General features: G+C 46.2%; 1 protein-coding gene across 1 annotated transcript in view; it reads right to left on the bottom strand.

The window, feature by feature from the left end:
- Positions 1-19,985, bottom strand: part of LOC109776024 (uncharacterized) — a 160,742-nt gene extending 140,757 nt beyond the window's left edge. Inside the window, exons 1-2 of the mRNA XM_073504428.1 lie at positions 19,712-19,985; positions 18,407-18,498 (exon numbers count right to left, since the gene is read on the bottom strand). Of these exons, the coding sequence (XP_073360529.1) occupies positions 18,407-18,498; positions 19,712-19,985 (366 nt within the window). The remainder of the gene's footprint in view (positions 1-18,406; positions 18,499-19,711) is intronic.
- Positions 19,986-20,787: the final 802 nt, after the last annotated feature.

The raw sequence follows: 20,787 nt of genomic DNA, 5'->3' as shown, positions 1-20,787 counted from the left end.
TTGTCCTTTTCTGTCTGACTTTGGTCATCACGTGGTCAGTAACCACTTTCTCCACCGCGGCCTCAGAACCAAAAGGTAATACGCAGACGCTTGAAACAGGGGCTGAGGCGACTCGGCAAAACGGTGACTCACGCTGAAGTGATTCGGGGCCACCCTTGATCCGATGGCGAGTTGTGGCGATAGGGCCAGCCCAACCCGGAGGGGGAGGCGGCTGTCCAGGGCCGTGGCCGCGGACGAGGACCGGCGACGCCGAGGAAAGGGCGGCTCGTGGCCCACCCCGCAGTAGCAACTTACTCCCTCCGTCCCATAATATAAGATCATTTTTGACACTAGTGTAGTGTAAAAAACGCTCTTATATTATGGGACAGAGGGAGTAAAACGGAGGTGAGGCGGAGCGGCTTATAGCGGCGAGATGAGGAGGCGCAAGGCAGCGCGAAGCTGGCCATGCTCATGGAAGCAGTGGTAAATCGGCGGTGAAATCCTGTCAAAGCTCCCTTGCCGAAGAAATAAATCGATAAAGCGGCGGCCCTAACAGAGGCATGGGCGGCTTGGAGCAGAGGCGACTGCTCGCAGCAGCTCACGGACGACCCAGCAAAGAGCGACAGCGGCAGGCGACTCACGTGGCGACTCAGGTCGAGCAGAGCCGCGCGGCGTGGAAGCGCATAAGTGGCGGCAGGGCAGTCTGGTATATGCGCAGCAGGAGTCAGCGGTGCAACGAGCCAGCAGGAGGCATAGTAGCAAGGCTCGGTGGCCGGTCCGGGACTTGGCATATTGAGGTCAAGGCGGCGACAGCCCACCGGGGAAAGAGCAACCGGTTATTCGAAGGCAAGGATGCGAGTGTAAATGGTGGAGTCTGCCGGTGCTCGAGGCGAACTGAAATGGACGATGGCTCGAGCCTCCGATGGAGTTGTTCCCTTTTCCTTCCAGGACCCGGTTTCGATGAATATGGACGCCGCGGAGAAAATACGAAAACACCCCATAGGCGCAGAGTCCGTCAGATGGTCTGACACGGAGGCCGCCGAAAAAACCGGCCACGGACGTCCGCTGGTGATTCTGATTGTGATAACCTGAATACTAGCACGAGCATCAAGCACCATATTGATTTGGTACTAGTAATGGATTGCCTTTATGACTTTATCCGTGATCTGGCAGGTGCCTTCGCGCCTGTAGATGTAATGATGTACTAGTACTCAATTAGTACTAGTCTTGGTCACGTACTGGTGCAAGTACTAGTTGTTTGTTTGGATCTGACTATTCTTCATGCCAAAGAAAAAGAAAAAAAAAGTAGCAGTGGATGGTTGATTCCCGCAGCCAGAGACTTATGGACGTGGGACAGTAGTAGAGCTCAGCGGATTAGGCTGTAGCCTCGGATGATTTGCGTGCTTTCCCGGCGAGATCTATCTCCAGTACTGCATATAGGACGCGAGGGCAGCAGAGCTTCTGTCTGTCTTGATTACTTGCAACGCCGTAGGTAAATCATCTATGCTGCAGTCCTTGTCTTGGACTCGGCGGAACAAGCGATGCGGCGGTGCGCACAGTAACCCTAATTTTTTCCTTGAACGCAAATCTCACAAATTGCGCGTCTTCCAAACCGGTTCTCTTCATCCAAGGATTCACGAACTTCTCGAAACCCTAGAAAAGATCCCTCCAAGAACTCAACACCACCGTGCGCCCCGCCCCACGGTGGGCGCCAACTGTCGTGGAATTGTCACGGCAGATGTCCTTAGCATGAGGACTTAGTCGTGAGGCCAGCGCATCTATGTAGTAGCTTGAGAGGGGTTAGTTGGGATGAGAGACGCAGGGCGGATCAACACACAAGACCGGGTTTAGACAGCTTCGGGCCCCGGGAAACATCATCCGGTAACAACCCTACGTGCTGTTTGGGGCTAGGTCTCATTATGATCACGGGAGAGTCGCCGGTCCGGCTCTCGGTGTTTAGCCCTAAAGACTATTTCTTGTTGCTCGTCCCTCTTGGGGTGCCCTGCCCCTCCTTATATAAGTTAGAGGGGCGGGTTACATGCGGAGTCCTAGTAGGACTAGGACTAGTCTATCTTTTCTTACAAGTTGAATACAAGTCCGGGTCTTGCTCCCTCGTAAAGGAAATATTCGTCATCCCTTTCTCCTTAAGCCGGCCCACCATAACATGAGCCGGCCTTCTGGGCCTTGGGCCTACTCTTCTGTCTGACCCGCCGTCGGGGCCATCATTAAGTCGCCAGGCTCATGAGTCGCCAATCCTCTGTTGGGTTACGATGAAGCGCCAAGTCCGGCCGGGTCAGACCGCGGGGTATATCCCCGACACAGCGTCACCAATCATTATGACCCTGTGTCTACAACCAGGCGTCGTCAATAATCATGAACCGGCGTTGGCAACAATCATGACCCGGAAGTATCAGCTTTTATAACCCGGCAATTTTGGTACTCATAAAACCGGCAAGTTTTATATCTTTAAGCCAGCTGAATATAAGTTGAATATTTGAAGACCAATATTTTTGTCATGTCAGAGCATTGAAAGCCGACTCAAGTGGATTATCTCTTACAATATTTCTCAACAAGAGACCAATGTCAGCAAATTGACTCTGAAGCTGGCCTGTTGACCCGGATTTTCAAAGGAAGTATCTGGATTTTTTGCATTGGCAAATTTTGAACATATCTGCTAAAGAGATTTGCTATGAGATTATGGATACATATCAAGAAGGAAGATGACAAGGACTTAAGGATGACCAAGTGCCGGCTTACAAAGAATATTTAACCCGGAACACAACCTGTCAAATTTGTTCTTGTGTTTATATTGCAGATTAGTTTCACATGGATAAATCCAAATTAAACTGGGGGCTAATGTCGGGGATATACCCCGCGGTATGACCCGGCCGGAAGTATGACCCGGCCGGACTTGGCGCTTCACCGTGACCCGCCGGAAATTGGCGACTCACGGGTCTGGCGGCTCACTGTCAGACGACTCACTGCCAGACGACTCACGGATGACCCCGACGGCGGGTCAGATAGAAGACTAGGCCCAAGGCCCAGAAGGCCGGCTCACGTTTATGATGGGCTGGCTTAAAAGGAAAGGGATGACGAATATTTCCTTTACAAGGAAGCAAGACCCGAACTTGTAATTAACTTGTAAGATAAGATAGACTAGTCCTAGTCCTACTAGGACTCCACATGTAACCCGCCCCTCTAACTTATATAAGGAGGGGCAGGGCACCCCAAAGAGGGACAAGCAACAAGAAACAATCTCTAGGGCTAGACACCGAGAGCCGGTTCCCGGCGACTCTCCCGTAATCATAATGAGACCTAGCCTCAAACAGCATGTAGGGTTGTTACCGGATGATGTTTCCCGGGGCCCGAAGCTGTCTAAACCCTTGTCTTGTGCGTTGATCCGCCCTGCGTCTCTCATCCCAATCAACCCCTCTCAAGCTACTACATAGATGCGCTGGCCTCACGACTAAGTCCTCACTAAGGACATCTGCCGTGTTAATTCCACCACACAACCAGTTTCTCGCAAATCAGCCCAAGTCTTTCAGCTACTGTGCCGAGGCCACGGATGCCGATGATTGGCTCGTGGACATCAACAAGCATTTTGAATGTAGCAATGTCAGGCCTGAGCACTATGTCAAGTTCGCTTCTTTTCAGCTCAAGGACCAAGCTGCTGATTGGTTTCAGCAATACAAAGATTCCAGAGGAGGTCGTGTGATCACTTGGACTGACTTCTGTCGGGATTTCAAAGCGCACCACATTCCACAAAGTGTTGTTGAGAGCAAGCGTGAGGAGTTCCGCAATCTCAAGCAAGGCAACATGTCTGTGTATCAATTCAACATCCAGTTCCAGAAACTTGCTCGCTTCGCTAAACAAGATGTTCCTGATGAAAAGAGCATGATCTATCACTTTAGAGGTGGCCTTAGAGAGGATCTGCAGTTAGCTCTCGTTCTTGTTGAGCCTACTCAGTTTGATCAATTCTATAACATGGCACTGAAGCAAGAGGCTGCTCAGCTCAAGTGTGAGGCTTCTAAGAAGGGAGTCAGAGATGCAGTTCAATCTTCTTCTTCCTCACTTGTGGCTGCTAAGCAACAAAAGTTCTGGTTGCCTCCTCCTCCTCCGTTTCGTCAGCCTTACCAGCAGAAGAACAAAGGTGGCCATGGTTCTTCCAACTCTTCCAACTCTGGCTATCAGAACAAGTCTCAGAATCAAGCTCCAAAGTCCAATGCTCCTTATCATCGTCCACTCTCAGAGGTGACTTGCAACAAGTGTCAGCAGAAAGGTCACTATGCTAACAAGTGCTTCAACCAAAGGCGCCTGCCTCCTCCTCCTCCTGTCAGATCTTCCAGCAATGTAGTGGTCAAGCATAATCCAAAGTCTGCAAAGGTGAACATGATGAATGTAGCTCAAGCGAAGGAATCTACTGATGTGATAATGGGTAATCTTCCAGTTAATGATATTCCTGCAAAAGTTTTATTTGATACTGGTGCATCGCTTTGTTTCATGTCAAGACCGTTTTTTGCCAAGCATGAATTCACTTGTTCTCATCTGAGTAAACCCATGGATGTCGTTTCTCCGGGTAAACATTTGAGTTCTAGTTTGGTGGTTCCGGATGTTTCCATCAAGATGGGCAACTATAAATTTCTGTCTTCTCCAATGGTTCTTGGTGACTCGGATATTGATCTTATACTAGGGATGGACTGGCTTTCTAAGCACAAGGCTCAACTTGATTGTGCTGCCAGGGAAATTCAATTGACACACTCTTCTGAGGATGTTATCATTTATGCCGCTCGTGATGAAACCATGCGGTTATTTTCTCTCAATGAGAAGGGCGAATTGAATGCCATCTCTCATATTCCAGTCGTTTGTGAGTATCAAGATGTCTTTCCAGAAGAGCTTCCGGGTATGCCTCCTCACCGGCCAGTTGAGTTCATTATCGATCTTGAGCCGGACACTGAACCCGTTTGCAAGCATCCATACAAGCTTGGACCTAACGAGCTGAAGGAATTGAAGAAACAGCTCGATGAACAAGAGCGTCTGGGTTTGATCAGACCGAGTTCATCTCCATGGGGGTGTGGTGTTCTTTTTGTAAAGAAGAAGGATGGCACGGACCGACTTTGTGTCGACTACCGTCCATTGAACAAGAAGACAATCAAGAACAAGTATCCACTTCCCAACATCAATGAGCTATTCGAGCAACTCAAAGGTGCTAAAGTATTCTCCAAGCTTGACCTTCGTATGGGTTATCATCAGATTCGCATTCGTGAAGAAGATATTCCCAAGACAGCATTCAGAACAAGCTTTGGTTCTTATGAATATACTGTCGTGTCTTTCGGCCTTGTCAATGCTCCTCCAGTATTCTCTCGAATGACGAATTTCATCTTCAACCCCTATACCAATAAATTTGTTCTGGTGTATCTCGATGATATCTTGGTCTTCTCCAAGAATAAGAAGGATCATGCCAAACATTTGCGATTGGTGCTCGACAAGCTCAGAGAGTATCAATTCTATGCGAAGTTCTCAAAATGTGAGTTTTGGCTCGATGAATTTCTTTTCCTTGGTCACATCATCTCTGCCAAGGGCATCGCTGTTAACCCCGAGAAGGTGTCCGCAATTGTGAATTGGGAACCTCCTCAGAATGTCAAGCAGCTCCGCAGTTTTCTTGGTCTTGCAAGCTATTGCCGAAGATTCGTTGAGAATTTCTCTAAGATTGCAAAGCCTCTTTCCAACCTCCTCCAGAAGCATGTGAAGTATGTCTGGTCTCCTGAGTGTGACGTTGCTTTCAACACTCTCAAAGAGAAACTGGTCACAGCTCCTGTCTTGACTCCTCCTGATGAATCCAAGCCATTTGAAGTTTTCTGTGATGCTTCTCTCCAAGGTCTCGGTGCTGTGTTAATGCAAGAGAATAAAGTCGTGCCCTATACCTCTCGTAAGTTGAAGCCAAATGAGAAGAACTACCCCACTCATGATCTTGAGTTGGCGGCAGTTGTCCATGCATTGATAACATGGAGACATCTCTTGTTGGGAAGACAAGTGGACATTTTCACCGATCACAAGAGTCTCAAGTATATCTTCACTCAGCCCAACCTCAACCTCAGGCAGACTCGATGGGTCGAAATGATTCAAGAGTACAATCCGAGTATTGAGTATACTCCAGGCAAAGCCAATGTCATTGCAGATGCTTTAAGCAGGAAGGCTTATTGCAACAGCTTAATCCTCAAGCCTTTCCAACCGGATCTTTGTGAAGCTTTCCGCAAGCTGAATCTCCAAGTTGTTCCTCAAGGCTTTCTTGCCAACCTCATAGTCTCTCCTACTTTGGAAGATCAAATTCGTGAGGCACAACTTCTTGATGCCATGGTGAAGAAGGTGAAACGTGGTATCGACAAGGGTCTTTCCAAATACAAGTGCTATCGCATTGATGACAGAGACACTTTATTCTTCGAGGACCGGATTGTGATTCCTAAATGTGATCTAAGGAAAGTCATAATGAACGAGGCGCACAATTCTCTTCTCTCCATTCATCCGGGAAGTACGAAGATGTACCATGACCTCAAGCAGTCGTATTGGTGGACTCGAATGAAGCGAGAAATTGCTCAATTCGTGAATGAATGTGATGTCTGTCGAAGAGTGAAAGCAGAACACCAACGACCAGCTGGTCACCTCCAACCTCTTGCTATCCCAGAGTGGAAGTTTGATCATATCGAAATGGACTTCGTGACTGGATTTCCAAAGTCCAAGCGTGGAAATGATGCTATCTTCGTTGTCACTGATAAGCTTTCAAAAGTGGCTCATTTCCTTCCAATCAAAGAATCCATCACAGCAGCTCAGTTGGCAGAGCTATACACCTCCAGAATTGTCTCTTTGCACGGCATTCCACAATTGATTTCTTCAGATCGTGGAAGCATCTTCACCTCTAATTTCTGGGACTCCTTCCAGAAGGCCATGGGCACAAACATTCGCTTCAGCACAGCTTTCCATCCTCAAACTAGTGGCCAAGTCGAGCGAGTCAATCAAATTCTTGAAGATATGCTCAGGGCTTGTGTCATTTCCTTTGGCATGAAATGGGAAGATTGTCTTCCATATGCTGAATTCTCCTACAACAACAGCTTCCAAGTGAGTTCGGGCAAGGCCCCATTCGACATTCTCTATGGCAGAAAGTGCCGTACTCCTCTCAATTGGTCAGAGACTGGTGAACGCCAACTTCTTGGCAATGACTTAATCACTGAAGCTGATGAAATGTGTAAAGTCATCCGTGATAATCTCAAAGCCGCGCAATCTCGCCAGAAGAGTTACTATGATAGTAAGCACCGTCATGTGGCTTTCGAGATCGGAGACCATGTCTACCTCCGCATCTCTCCAATGAAAGGCACTCGTCGCTTCGGTATCAAAGGGAAGCTTGCCCCTAGATACGTGGGTCCTTTCAAGATCATTGGCAAAAGAGGCGACCTCGCCTATCAACTTGAGCTTCCTTCCAACTTCGCGAAGGTGCACGATGTGTTCCACGTGTCACAACTCCGCAAGTGCTTCAAGACTCCTGAGCGCACTATCAACTTCGAAGAGATTGACCTCCAAGAAGTTTTGTCTTATCATGAGCACCCCATTGCTATTCTTGAAGAAACTGAGCGCAAGACTCGCAACAAGTCAATCAAATTCCTGAAAGTGAAGTGGTCGCACCATTCTGACCGGGAAGCCACCTGGGAACGCGAGGACCATCTCCGTTCCGAATATCCGGAGTTTTTTCAGTCCTAAATCTCGGGACGAGATCCTCTCATAGTGGTGGAGTGTTGTAACACCCCGGATGTAACATTCCATATTTGTAACTCCAACTCTTGCCATTTTCGGCTATGTGTTATGATATTCCCTCCGTGGTCGGGTTTTGTCTTTCGTTTTGCATTTTGTTCATGTCATGCATTTCATACCATGTCATCATGTGCATTGCATTTGCATACGTGTTCGTCTCATGCATCCGAGCATTTTCCCCGTTGTCCGTTTTGCAATCCGGCGCACCCCTCTTGTTTTCTTTCGTGAGCAGGTGTCAAACGTTTTTGAAATGGACCGAGGCTTGTCGAGTGGCCTTGGTATACCACCGGTCAAGTTTCGTTCCATTTGGAGGTCGTTTGGTACTCCAACGGTTAACCGGGTAACCGCAGATGCCTTCTGTGTGTTGCAGCAAAACCCCCTCTCTAAACAGCCCAAAACCCACCAAACTCTCTTCCATGCTGTAGGTCGTTCGATCATTATCCTGTGGGCGAAAACTGCACCTCATTTGGACTCTCCTAGCTCCCTCTACCTATAAATAGGCATCTCTCCCGAAAAACGTTCGCGGATCAAACCCTAGACCTATCCCTCCGCGCCGACGGACACGTCCGCCGCCGGCCGGACAAATCTCCGCCGCCGCCCGCGCCCAATCGGGACGCGCCACGTGGCCCCGCGCCGCCCGCGGCCCGCCGGGCCCGTACGCCGCCCCCGCCGGCCCGCGACGCCCCGCCGCGCCGCCGCGCCCGCCCCGCGCCTGCCCCACCGCCTCGCCGCGTCGCCGCGCCGCCACCCGGCCGCCGGCGCCCCTCGTCGCCGCACCGCCGCCGCCGCCCGCGGGCACCCGCGCCCCGCCGCCCTCGACGCCGGCCGCCGGCGCCGCCCGACCTCCGGCCGCTCCTCCTCCGCCTCTCCTCCCTTGGCCGGCCGCCTCCTCCTCTTCCCCGGCTCCGGCAGCCCAGCCACGACGAGCCCGAGGCCGATCCGATCTGGTAGTCTACGCGCGTTGACTTTCTCCCCCTCCCCCGATATTCCTAAGTCATTTATTCTTACAGCATATTGCCATGTTCATTGCATCATAACTCTCTGTATGTAGCTCCGTTTCGCGCGTGTAATATATCGAAATGTTCGTCTCGTGATGCTCTACATTTTGTTCAATTGCACCATGTTCATTACAGGCCATCTTGATGCCCAAATCTCTGGTGCAAGAGTGCTAGTTGCTGTTATCTGCTGGTTCTTAGCAGAACTTGGAGATTTGTTATTTTTGTATCATTTAATCTGTGCATCTTATGGGCATGAGCTCTACATGTGTTTTGTTGTATGCCATGCCATCTTTCCAGTGGTGTATGCCATGTATTTTTGTGATCTCTGTGGTGACTAGCACAAGCATGCAAACTAGGCTCCGTAATGTTTCTGATTTCAGGGACTTGGTGATTTCTCTAAGTCCTTGTCTGCTGTTATTTTGTTGCCATGAAAACTTGATGCTACAGAGAGATCCATGCATATTTTGGAGATGTTCACTAAGGATGTTTTGTAGCTATTATTGTAATTGATCCATTCCTTCCCTTGTTTGAAATTATGGAGTGACATAGAATGACTCAATCTTGCTCTACTTTTGCTATAAAATATTTCTGGCAGATTGTTTACGTGTTATTCAATTTTGCCAAGCTTGTTGTAGTTGATCCATTCATGCTATGTAGTTTCTATTGCAATGGATAGCTTCATAAACATGCTATCTGGCTGTAGGTATGCTTGTTTTGTCATGCATTTCTTTGTGGTGAGTGCATCAAGCTCACAAAGATGCCCTCATATTATTGTTATGTTTACATGGTTGCCATTATATCTTCTGGTCCTTTTTGGCTTATGGTCAGTAAGGGACTTTTGTCATATGCATTTAGTAGAATACTGCCATGCCTTGATTTGCTATGTTAATTTCCTGTAGCATGTTGATTTCATGCTCTGAACATTGCTACCTGATGCTGTTTCAGACATGTCCAGTAATTTCACCAAGTCTGTGAACCTGTTACCTTTTGCACTTTTGCCATGCTTGTTTGAGCTTGTTATGTTGTGATCTAGCCGTAGCTCAGTGTTCATCTTTTGTCAAGCATCTCCTGTAGATTACTGTCATATGATTTGTTGCTATGTTGGAGTGCCGTAGCATTGTTACTTGTTGCATTCTAAGTGCTATCTTGCTGTTAATCGCAGATTCGTGTCATTCTTGTTTTGATTGCCATTTGCAAACCATGCATCCGTTTCCGGTGATCTTTATATCGATTTCAACCGAAATCATCTCATCTTTCCAGTGGCATGCTTGGTTTGCCAAGCTACTACCTTGTTCATCATTTTCCTCCCGGAGCACGCATACGCACCGCATATCATTTATTGCATATCATACATGTCTTGCATCATGTTGCTTGTGCATTTCTCGTGATTGATTGTGGTTCCGTTGCTTGTCTTCTTGTCTTGGATAGAGCCGGGAGACGAGTTCGTGAACGAGGAACCTATTGAGTACGCTTATTAGGATCAAGCTTTCGACAACTCTGAGAACCTTGCAGGCAAGATGACCACCCCTCGAAATCACTTCTATCTTTGCTTTGCTAGTTGTTCGTTCTATTGCCATGCTGCGCTACCTACCACTTGCTATATCATGCCTCCCATATTGCCATGTCAGCCTCTAACCATCCTTTCCTAGCAAACGGTTGTTTGGCTAAGTTACCGCTTTTGCTCAGCCCTTCTTATAGCGTTGTTAGCTGCAGGTGAAGTTGAAGTTTGTTCCATGTCGGAACATGGTTATGTTGGGATATCACAATATCTCTTATTTATATTAATGCACCTATATATATTTGGTAAAGGGTGGAAGGCTCGGCCTTATGCCTGGTGTTTTGTTCCACTCTTGCCGCCCTAGTTTCTGTCATACCGGTATTATGTTCCTTGAGTTTGCGTTCCTTACGCGGTTGGGTGATTTATGGGACCCCCTTGACAGTTCGCCTTGAATAAAACTCCTCCAGCAAGGCCCAACCTTGGTTTTACCATTTGCGACCTAAGCCTTTTCCCCCGGGTTTTCGCGAGCCCGAGGGTCATCTTTATTTTACCCCCCCCCCCCCCGGCCAGTGCTCCTTCGAGTGTTGGTCCGAACCGAGCAGCCTGCGGGGCCACCTCGGGGAAACTCGAGGTCTGGTTTTACTCGTAGCTTGACTTATCCGGTGTGCCCTGAGAACGAGATATGTGCAGCTGCTATCGGGATTTGTCGGCGCATCGGGCGGCTTTGCTGGTCTTGTTTTACCATTGTCGAAATGTCTTGTAAACCGGGATTCCGAGACTGATCGGGTCTTTCCGGGAGAAGGTTTATCCTTCGTTGACCGTGAGAGCTTATGATGGGCTAAGTTGGGACACCCCTGCAGGGTATTATCTTTCGAAAGCCATGCCCGCGGTTATGAGGCAGATGGGAATTTGTTAATGTCCGGTTGTAGAGAACTTGTCACTTGACCCAATTAAAATACATCAACTGTGTGTGTAGCCGTGATGGTCTCTTCTTGGCGGAGTCCAGGAAGTGAACACGGTTTGAGTTATGAATGACGTAAGTAGGAGTTCAGGATCACTTCTTGGTCATTACTAGATAACGACCGTTCCGTTGCTTCTCTTCTCGCTCTCTTTTGCGTATGCTAGCCACCATATATGCTTAATGCCTGCTGTAGCTCCACCTCATTACACCATCCTTTCCTATAAGCTTAAACAGTCTTGATCTCGCGGGGTGAGATTGCTGAGTCCTCGTGACTCACATATTCTACCAAAACAGTTGCAGGTGCCGACGATGCCAGTGCAGATGATGGGATCGATCTCAAGTGGGAGTTCGATGAGGAACGTGGTCGTTACTATGTGTCTTTTCCTGATGATCAGTAGTGGAGCCCAGTTGGGACGATCGGGGATCTAGCATTTGGGGTTATCTTATTTTCATTTGGATCTTGACCGTAGTCCGTCTATGTGTGTATTTTTGGATGATGTATGAATTATATTCATGTATTATGTGAAGTGGCGATTGTAAGCCAACTCTTTATCCCATTCTTGTTCATTACATGGGATTGTGTGAAGATGACCCTTCTTGCGACAAAACCACAATGCGGTTATGCCTCTAAGTCGTGCCTCGACACGTGGGAGATATAGCCGCATCGTGGGCGTTACAATAGCACCGACGCGTACCAGTGACCTCTTTAATCCCGGTTGGTGGCTAGAACCGGGACAGAAGAGAAACCATTAATCCCGGTTGCAGCCACGAACCGGGACTAAAAGGGTTGCGCCAGGAGGGAGGCCCTTTAGTCCCGGTTGGTATCTGGAACCGGGACTAAAGGGGTCAGACGAACCGAAACTTGTGCCTGCCGAGGCCCGGCCGGCGCCCTGGCCTCAAAAACCGGGACTAATGCACCCATTGGTCCCGGTTCATAATAGAACCGGGATTAATGCTCTTATCTGGCTTGGACCAAAGCCCTGTTTTCTACTAGTGAGGAGAAAAGGTACCTCATCTCCATTGTAGATGGTATTGAGTGTCGTATGGACACTTATAATGCCAGACAAATGATGCACCATACATGCCACTAGTGCACGCCTTGAACAAGACCAACATTCAGAACAAATACCTGGTAAGAATTATATCCAGTTTCATATTTTTATATACTCTTCATAATTTAAATATAGTGCTTACTATGTTATTATTGTGTTCTTGCAATAGAAGCTCCAAAGATGTGTTGTCACTAATGTGATGGATGTGCTTGGTGATATGACACCTATGTTCCATGATAAAAGGCAAATTTCGGTGACACCTACTCAACTGCAACTCCACCAGATGGATGCGTCCTAGATAATTGCTGGAAGCGAATACTGAGTGCAACCTAGAAATTGGATCTAGGTTAATGTATCTTCTCCACCATGGACATGCAGATATTTTCCTATTATTCACAAAAATTCTGAATAGAGAGGACTAGCTAGTAGCTGTCAATGACCTTTTGAGTCATAAGCCCTTTTGACTATCGAACTTCTTTTGTGTTGTCTAGCCATGATGAACATGTTCAATGGTTAAATTATGTGTTGTTTAGTCATAATGAGTACTAACTAACGGATAAGGTAGCAACATGCATGCATGCACGTAACGATTGGTATCATTGTAATATTGGAGCTATTCCAATATTTTATGGGTATAAATATAATATCTATTTATTGTGTGCAAAACGCTGCCAATGGTAGCAAAATGTTGACGCGGTAGCGTTATTTTTTATAATTTACCTGGGCGACACCATCAGAGGCGGACGTATAAACCCGCCTCTGGTAGGCTACTTTACTAGTGGTGGTCGTGTGCAGGTGTGAGCCACTGATAAAACTATTATCAGTGGTGGTTGCTCTGCCCATACTACAAGAAATACGGTCGATTAGGGCTCACCATTTTGGTTGTTGTATCGTCATTGTTGTTGTTTTATGACCTTTTATGACCAAATTGAGAAGGTCAACAGTTGATCGTCAAGAACGAATAAACATGACCTTCTTGATGATTTGGTCAATAGCTCTCAACGACCAAAACGTTTGGTCATTGAATTAATGACCAAAACTTTGGTCGAAACCCATGTATCAGATCCATGTAAGATCTAACCAGGCGAGCTAATGTGGCGGCATACACATGGCATGTGTGATGACATGTCAATCTTGATGACATGGATGCCATGTAGGATCTGATGTGGCATAAATGAAATGGTCACAATATTTTTGGGCCTAGTCCCCCGTCATGTGCCTAAATGGGCCAAGCCCAAACAATCAGCCCATTTATGTGAGACACAATACAGCCTTTTCGCATTTTTCCATTTTTTGTTCAAATTTTCATGGGCCAAACAAATATTACCTAGCCAATTTTTATATTAGTTCATTTAGCAATATCCAGTTGCCAATATTAAAAAAGTCACATTACAACCAAAATAGTACAGTTTCAACTTTACATCATCAGAAATTTCATATGCGGTCCCCTGAACTTACAATATGCCCAGCATAAAGCTTTCAGGCTGCTAAATACTCAAAGGCAACTGCAAACAAAAACTAGCCTAGCACACGATCTTACAAACTAGCACACAAAAAAACTTGCTTTCACTTCAAAATGTTTGTACATGTCGTCTCCCTTCGAGCCAGTTGGTCGAGATAGAGCCTTCCCTGGCAGGTGATGAGCATACACATGTAGATTGACTAAACACAAGATCAACAATTACTTCCGTGAAATATAATTAGTAATACTAGTCGTCAACCCGTGCATTCGCACGGGCTGGCATACAATATATTTTTATATGGTATGTCTATTTATGATAGTTTTACGTTCTATTGCTTGCATCATATAGAGGTAAAAAAATACATGCAAATTGGAAAATTACCACCATAAATTATTTTGGTATTTATAAACATTATAGTGGCGGCTCTATTTTAGTTCTGTTAACCAACAAAACTCTTTTATTTCTATTAATAGAATACTTGTACACAAAATTGTATTCTAGTTAAACACCTCATATTTTAGTTTTATACCGAAAATCTGAAACCGATCGTGTTCACATTTCTTCTTCATGAGGGTTGTAATTAAGAGAGCTGAAATTCAGTACCTTGAACACATGTGTCCCTGCATGTTTAGTTGTGTCTTTATTCTCTACAGTTATAATTAATCTTAGGAATTTTACTTCTTACCAATTTAAGCTTTGAGTTATCTTTAAAACTAAATTTCCATGATTTAAAATCGGTATGTCTGGAGGCGCGGGATGGTTCAAAATCATGCATTCTGTCCAGTAAAAGGAGTCAAATATAGTAATACAAAAAATATGTTTCTAATAAATTAATGAGACGTACCAATATTCGACTCAACCAAAAAAGGACCCCACAATATTTTTCTATAAAAAACTCCACCATAATGTTAGCATATATATAACATTGGTTGCTCAAAGTCGGCATTATTACAGATGCGTATTTGTATCTTGACTATTGCAGATTTGATAAAAAAACAGTTTTATATTTATTCAAAACCACACAAAATTCTAAATTATTTATTTGTAAAAGAAAGTGACACATTGGAATAAACATTCTCTCTCTTCATAGCTTGATCAGCAAAAAATGCTATGATAGTCCTAAATAAGTAATATAGTATCTGTAAGTAAGCTTAGGGCCCATTATATTTGCATGATCTACAAAGAGCATAGTCAATAATAAAAGGCAGGCAAGAACAGAAAGGACGTACTGTTCAGCCCTACATGGTTGGATACGATGGTCGAGACATGGTACCAAACAATGGTTGAAAATGCCACTCGAAATACCGAAAAAGCTTTATTGAAACATAATACCATTTAAAAATAAATTAAAACTGTAAATCATTCGGTAAATCGAACAGGGCCCTGGATGTTATTTCAACTCTAGTGAAATATGTTTCGTGTTAATAATGTTCTCTTAATATTCCAGAATGGATATATGTAAGATATATTGTTAAGGATTTAGACATAGGAATCTTTTAGTATACCTTGTAGGTGGTGCAGAATTAAGGTCATAAGCGATTTTGATTTGGTTAACCTTACCTACCTTGACTCCTTAAAGGTAGGGCAGAATAACCCGTGCTGAAAAGCGGTGCAGAATTAAGGTCAGACTCTTCTTAGCAGTCCTTCACCAAATGTCCGAGACATAAGATATGAAATTTGAAGCTTTGGGACTGTGGAAAATTACTATGAAGAATTGATAAATAGTGCACACCACGCTTTTATTCTGGGTCTGACATGATACACTGTCCTTTATTATCTGTAAGCGTTTGCATTTGCTCGATCAGTTGTACTTGCCTGGCAGAATTATCTTTTTGCATATCTACCAGATAAAATTGATTCAAATCTGAATTGAGCATCTCATATTTTTTTTCGAAAAGGGGGTTTACCCCAGCCTCTGCATCAGAAAGATGCATACGGCTCATCTTATTAATAAAAATATCCAGCAACAAGTCTCCAAGTCTCGAAGTAAGAAGTAAACAAATGCTCACAAGAGCTAAACAAAAAAGACAAAGCCACAACTGGCTGGCAAATAGAAATAGGAGCACTACATGCCTATCCTATTACATGACCGCCATCCAAACCGGTTGAAAATATCCCGAGCTACCATCTCCCATTGGGTAGACGCAGTAACCAAACGCTACCTGGCCTCCGTCAGAGTGAGTAGCGACCACATACGGATCAACGCAGTGGCCCTGAAGATAACCTGCAAAAAGTGAATGTTCGTTGTTCTGTTAAAAACCAAATCATTTCTGCAGTTTCAGACTGCCCATAATAAAGCATAGACGCCTACACGAATGTGCCTCGCAGTATATGAATCAATCCCATCGAGCCACGTTCCAAATAACGTGTTGATAGAAGTGGGCGGATTAATATTAAAAGCAATATGAATCGACTGCCATAGAATCTTGGCCAGCGGACAATCAAGAAAGAGGTGTTTGATTGTTTCGTTATGGTCGCAAAAACTACATCTTGCAGAACCCACCCAGTTGCGTTTTGCCAGATTATCCTTAGTAAAAATAACTTGTTTATGCACAAACCACATAAACACTTTGATTCTCAAAGGTACCTTCACTTTCCAAACGTTCTTTGAGGAAGGAATCACGCTAGAGTTAATAACATCCAGATACATGGATTTGACCGAGAACACGCCGTTCTTAGTTAGTTTCCAATACAACTGATCTGGCTGCTGAGACAACTGGACATCCATCAATCGTCTTACAAGATGAAGCCAGGCCTCCCAACGATTTCCCACTAGCGTCCTCCGAAAGCTAATATTGAGGGGAGTGGATTGTAGAACGGTTGCAATGTAGGCTTCTCTACGTTGAACAACGTTATACAAAGTAGGATATTGAAGCGCAAGGGGAGTCTCCCCAAGCCACGTATCCTCCCAGAACCTCGTAGTAGCTCCATTTTCGACTAAGAACCTTGTCCTGTTGAAAAAGAGTGGTTTGACTCTCATCAAGCCTTTCCAAAATGGTGAGTCAGTCGGCCTCACTGTCACCTGGGACAAGGTTTTAGAGTGAAGATACTTATTTCGCAAAATCTGAGCCCAAGTAGCCTCCGTCTCGGACGAAAGTTTGAACAGCCACTTGCTAAGGATACATCTGTTTTAGACTTCCAGATTTTCAATACCTAGACCCCCTTGATCCTTCGGCCTACAGAATATATCCCATTTAGCCAGCCTATACTTTCGTTTAAGCTCATCACTCTGCCAAAAGAATCGTGATCGATAGAAATCTAGCCTCTTCCTGACTCCCACCGGGACCTCGAAAAAGGAGAGGAGAAACATAGGCATACTTGTGAGGACCGAATTAATCAAAATTAATCGCCCTCCATATGACATGAGCTTCCATTTCCAACAGCTCAGTTTCTTCTCAAAACGATCCTCAATGCATTTCCACTCTTTGTTAGTCAGCTTACGATGATGAATGGGTATACCTAAATACGTGAACGGTAACGTTCCCAATTCACATCCGAACAATTGTTTATAAGCCTCCTGGTCATCATTAGCTCTTCCAAAACAGAACAATTCGCTCTTGTGGAAGTTAATTTTTAACCCGGTCAATTGTTCAAATAAGCATAACACGAGCTTCATGTTTCTCGCTTTCGCCAAGTCGTGCTCCATGAAGATAGTATCATCAGCATACTGAAGGATGGAGATACCGCCATCAACTAAATGCGGAACAAGGCCACCTACCTGCCCCGCATCCTTAGCCCGTCCTATTAAAATGGTCAGCATATCTACCACTATGTTGAATAGGATCGGTAACATTGGATCTCCTTGCCTTAACCCTTTGTGTGTCTGGAAGTAGTGACCTATCCCTACACTCCCTTTTTGCGTAAAGGATTCAATCTGGTTTCTCCAGGCCGGATCAAATCCTTTCATACGGAGGGCCTGTTGAAGGAATGGCCATTTAACTTTATCGTATGCCTTTTCAAAATCCACTTTAAAAACAACGCCATCTAGTTTTTTTGAGTGAATCTCATGGAGCGTTTCATGCAAGATGACAACCCCTTCAAGGATATTTCTATTTGGCATGAAAGCAGTCTCGGACGGTTGCACCACAGAATGCGCAATCTTCTTAAGTCTGTTCGTCCCAACCTTGGTGAAGATTTTGAAACTAACATTAAGAAGACATATAGGCCTGAACTGCTCAATGCGAACTGCCTCTGTCTTCTTAGGAAGTAGAGTTATCGTTCCAAAATTCAGCTTAAACAATTGAAGCTGTCCAGCAAAAAGCTCATGGAACATCGGAATAGGCCCCCTTAATAAAGTGCCAACATTTTTTATAAAACTCCGCCGGAAACCCATCCGGTCCTGGAGCCTTATTATTTTTCATTTGTGCGATGGCCTCAAACACCTCTTTCTCCGTAAAGGGAGCAGTCAAAATCTCATTCTCGTCAGTCTCAAGTTGAGGAACATCCTCAACCCTTGACTCATCTAAGGATACAAAATTCTCTTCCGGAGGTCCAAACAACTGCTTATAATAGTTGGTAATGTAAACTTTCAGATTTTCTTGACCAACTATCGTCCCTTCATCTTGTTCTAATTGGAAAATCCTCTTCTTACGATGCTTTCCATTAGCAATCATATGAAAGAATTGAGTGTTATCCTCTCCTTGGACGATTTTGCGAACCTTAGCTCGCAGCGCCCACTTCAATTCCTCCTCGCGGAGGAGATCTTTCAGCTGCAGGTCAGCCTCCATCTTAGTTTCCAGCTCGCTGGTATCTAAAATAGAAGTTTCAGCTTTTACTTCAAGGGTCTAAATAACTAGAAGGAGTTGTTCCTTCTCAGCCTTATAAATCCCATGCGTATGCTTAGCCCATGCACGAAGGAACCTTCGTAGATGACGAATCTTGCATTCCCATCTTTCAATAGGTGACCTTCCTCCTGAGTCTTTAGCCCACTCTCTAGCTAACAGCTCGAGGAACCCTTCTCTTTCAAACCATGCAAGTTCAAACGAGAAAATATTCTTGTTACCCGCATGGGTTTGAGCCCCCGAGTCAACTAGTAACGGCGTGTGATCCGAGAGACCTCGTGTCAGCGCCTGCACTGTTACCAGGGGAAACTTCTGTTCCCATTCGACGCTGGCTAAGACACGGTCTAGCTTCTGAAAAGTCGGGATTGCTAACGAGTTAGCCCAAGTGAATTTCCTACCCGAGAGTTCTATCTCTCTGAGATCCAAGCTCTCAATGATGGTATTGAACATAAACGACCATCTGCAGTCAAAATTCTCATTATTCTTTTCCTCCCTTCTTCGAATTATGTTGAAATCACCCCCCACTAGGATAGGGAGCTGCTCGTTACCACACACATAGACCAGATTGGCCAAGAAGTCTGGTTTGAGGTCTGGTTGCGCGGCGCCGTAAACCGCCAGCAAAGCCCAATCAAAACCATCGGCCTTAGTTCTGACCCGAAACTTTACCGCGAACTCTCCCAGAACTACACTCCGAACTTCTAAAGTATCACACTTAACCCCAAGTAAAACCCCACCGGATCTTCCTCACAGAGGGAGGCAATGCCAGTCAAAATCTAATCCCCCCCCCCCCCCGATAAAGTGCTAAGAAATTGGGAAGTGAAGTTGTCTCTTCCAGTCTCTGACAAAGCAATAAAATCCAAATGATGTTCAAGAGAAGCATCCGCTAGAAACCTTCTTTTAGCCAAGTCTTTAAGACCTCTGCTATTCCAGAAAATGCCTCTCATATTTCATCATGAAATTTTTTAGAGGTACGGATCCTAGCACTTCTACGCACAGCCGACACTGGATAAACCTTCCGTTTCCAAGTTCATTTAGGCTTAACGCGATCTTCAGTTCGGTCACCACATTCGGGCTCAGCCGCAATCACCAACGACTCATCTACATGGTTAGGGGTCTCAGGATAAGCAAAACCCTCCTCCTCCTCCGTCTCCGGTAACGCAGGGTCAAGATCGGCACACAAACCATCAAGCATCCTGACCCCAAGCGCAACAATGTCCGACTCATTCATAGGTTTAACGGCAGCTATGTTACGAATCATTTCCAACGCCCTCTCTGCTTCTAAATCAAGAATGTCATTAACTGACCTAGAGATCTCCATATCATTACTACCAAGTGAAACTCCTAGTTGATTTGCATTATGAACAATCTCATCATTGATAAAATGCAAAATTGAATTTGATTTATTAACAGACATATCGGTGGAGATCTCGACGTCACGCAGCTTGGCCGCCCTCATAGCACACCTTAGCTACATATCATCAACGTCCGGCTGCTCCTGCAGCCTCCCGCTGATCCGCCTCCCCTCGGAGACAGGATCCGGAATCCCACCAAAGGCGATGACCTCCTCGCGCGAAGCTCTGCTAGGGGAAGGGCCTCCTGCCCGTCCCCCAACAGCGGTGACCCGTGCTGGGACCTCCGGCGCAGCACCAAAAGACGACGACATCTCCCGCGGCCTGTCCACGGGAGTCCCGCCGAAAGCCGGAACGGCAGACGGACCCGAGACCGGCGAGGCCAGCCTAGGGGAGCGATCCGGGGATTGGGGCGTCATAACGGCCACGCCACCCGACCCGCCCTCCGTGGCAGGAAGCGTCCTGGCAGGAAGGGGTGCGGTGGCCTCCTACACACACACCCCTCCGCACACAGCCGGCCTCATGGGATGGAGCGAAACCCCCGAGCTTGTCCTCGGCGCCGACGATGATGGCGACGCGGATCGCAGGGCCACCTGCCCGCCACCTCCAGCCGAGACCACCGTCGCAGCCACCTCCTCCATAATCGGAGAAGGAGTGGGAGAAGAGGGAGGGGCCTCCTGCCACTCGGCACCTCCCACCTCAACAGGCTTCAACACACACGGACTTACCACGGGGCTCACTGGATCAACTCAGTCACACCAAAGCCTAGGCGGAGCCGAGAAAGCCCCCAAGGAACCAAGCTGCAAAGTACTCGTCGGGACCGTGCCAGTTGACCTATCAGGAGTAGTGTCACCAGAATCAGACGGACCCGAAGGCCCCTTGGCCTTATCATCATTACTCTTAGCACTA

This window comes from Aegilops tauschii, chromosome 7 (assembly GCF_002575655.3).
Source record: "Aegilops tauschii subsp. strangulata cultivar AL8/78 chromosome 7, Aet v6.0, whole genome shotgun sequence".
Taxonomy (NCBI): domain Eukaryota; kingdom Viridiplantae; phylum Streptophyta; class Magnoliopsida; order Poales; family Poaceae; genus Aegilops; species Aegilops tauschii.
This window is presented reverse-complemented; position numbering and strand designations above follow the sequence as displayed.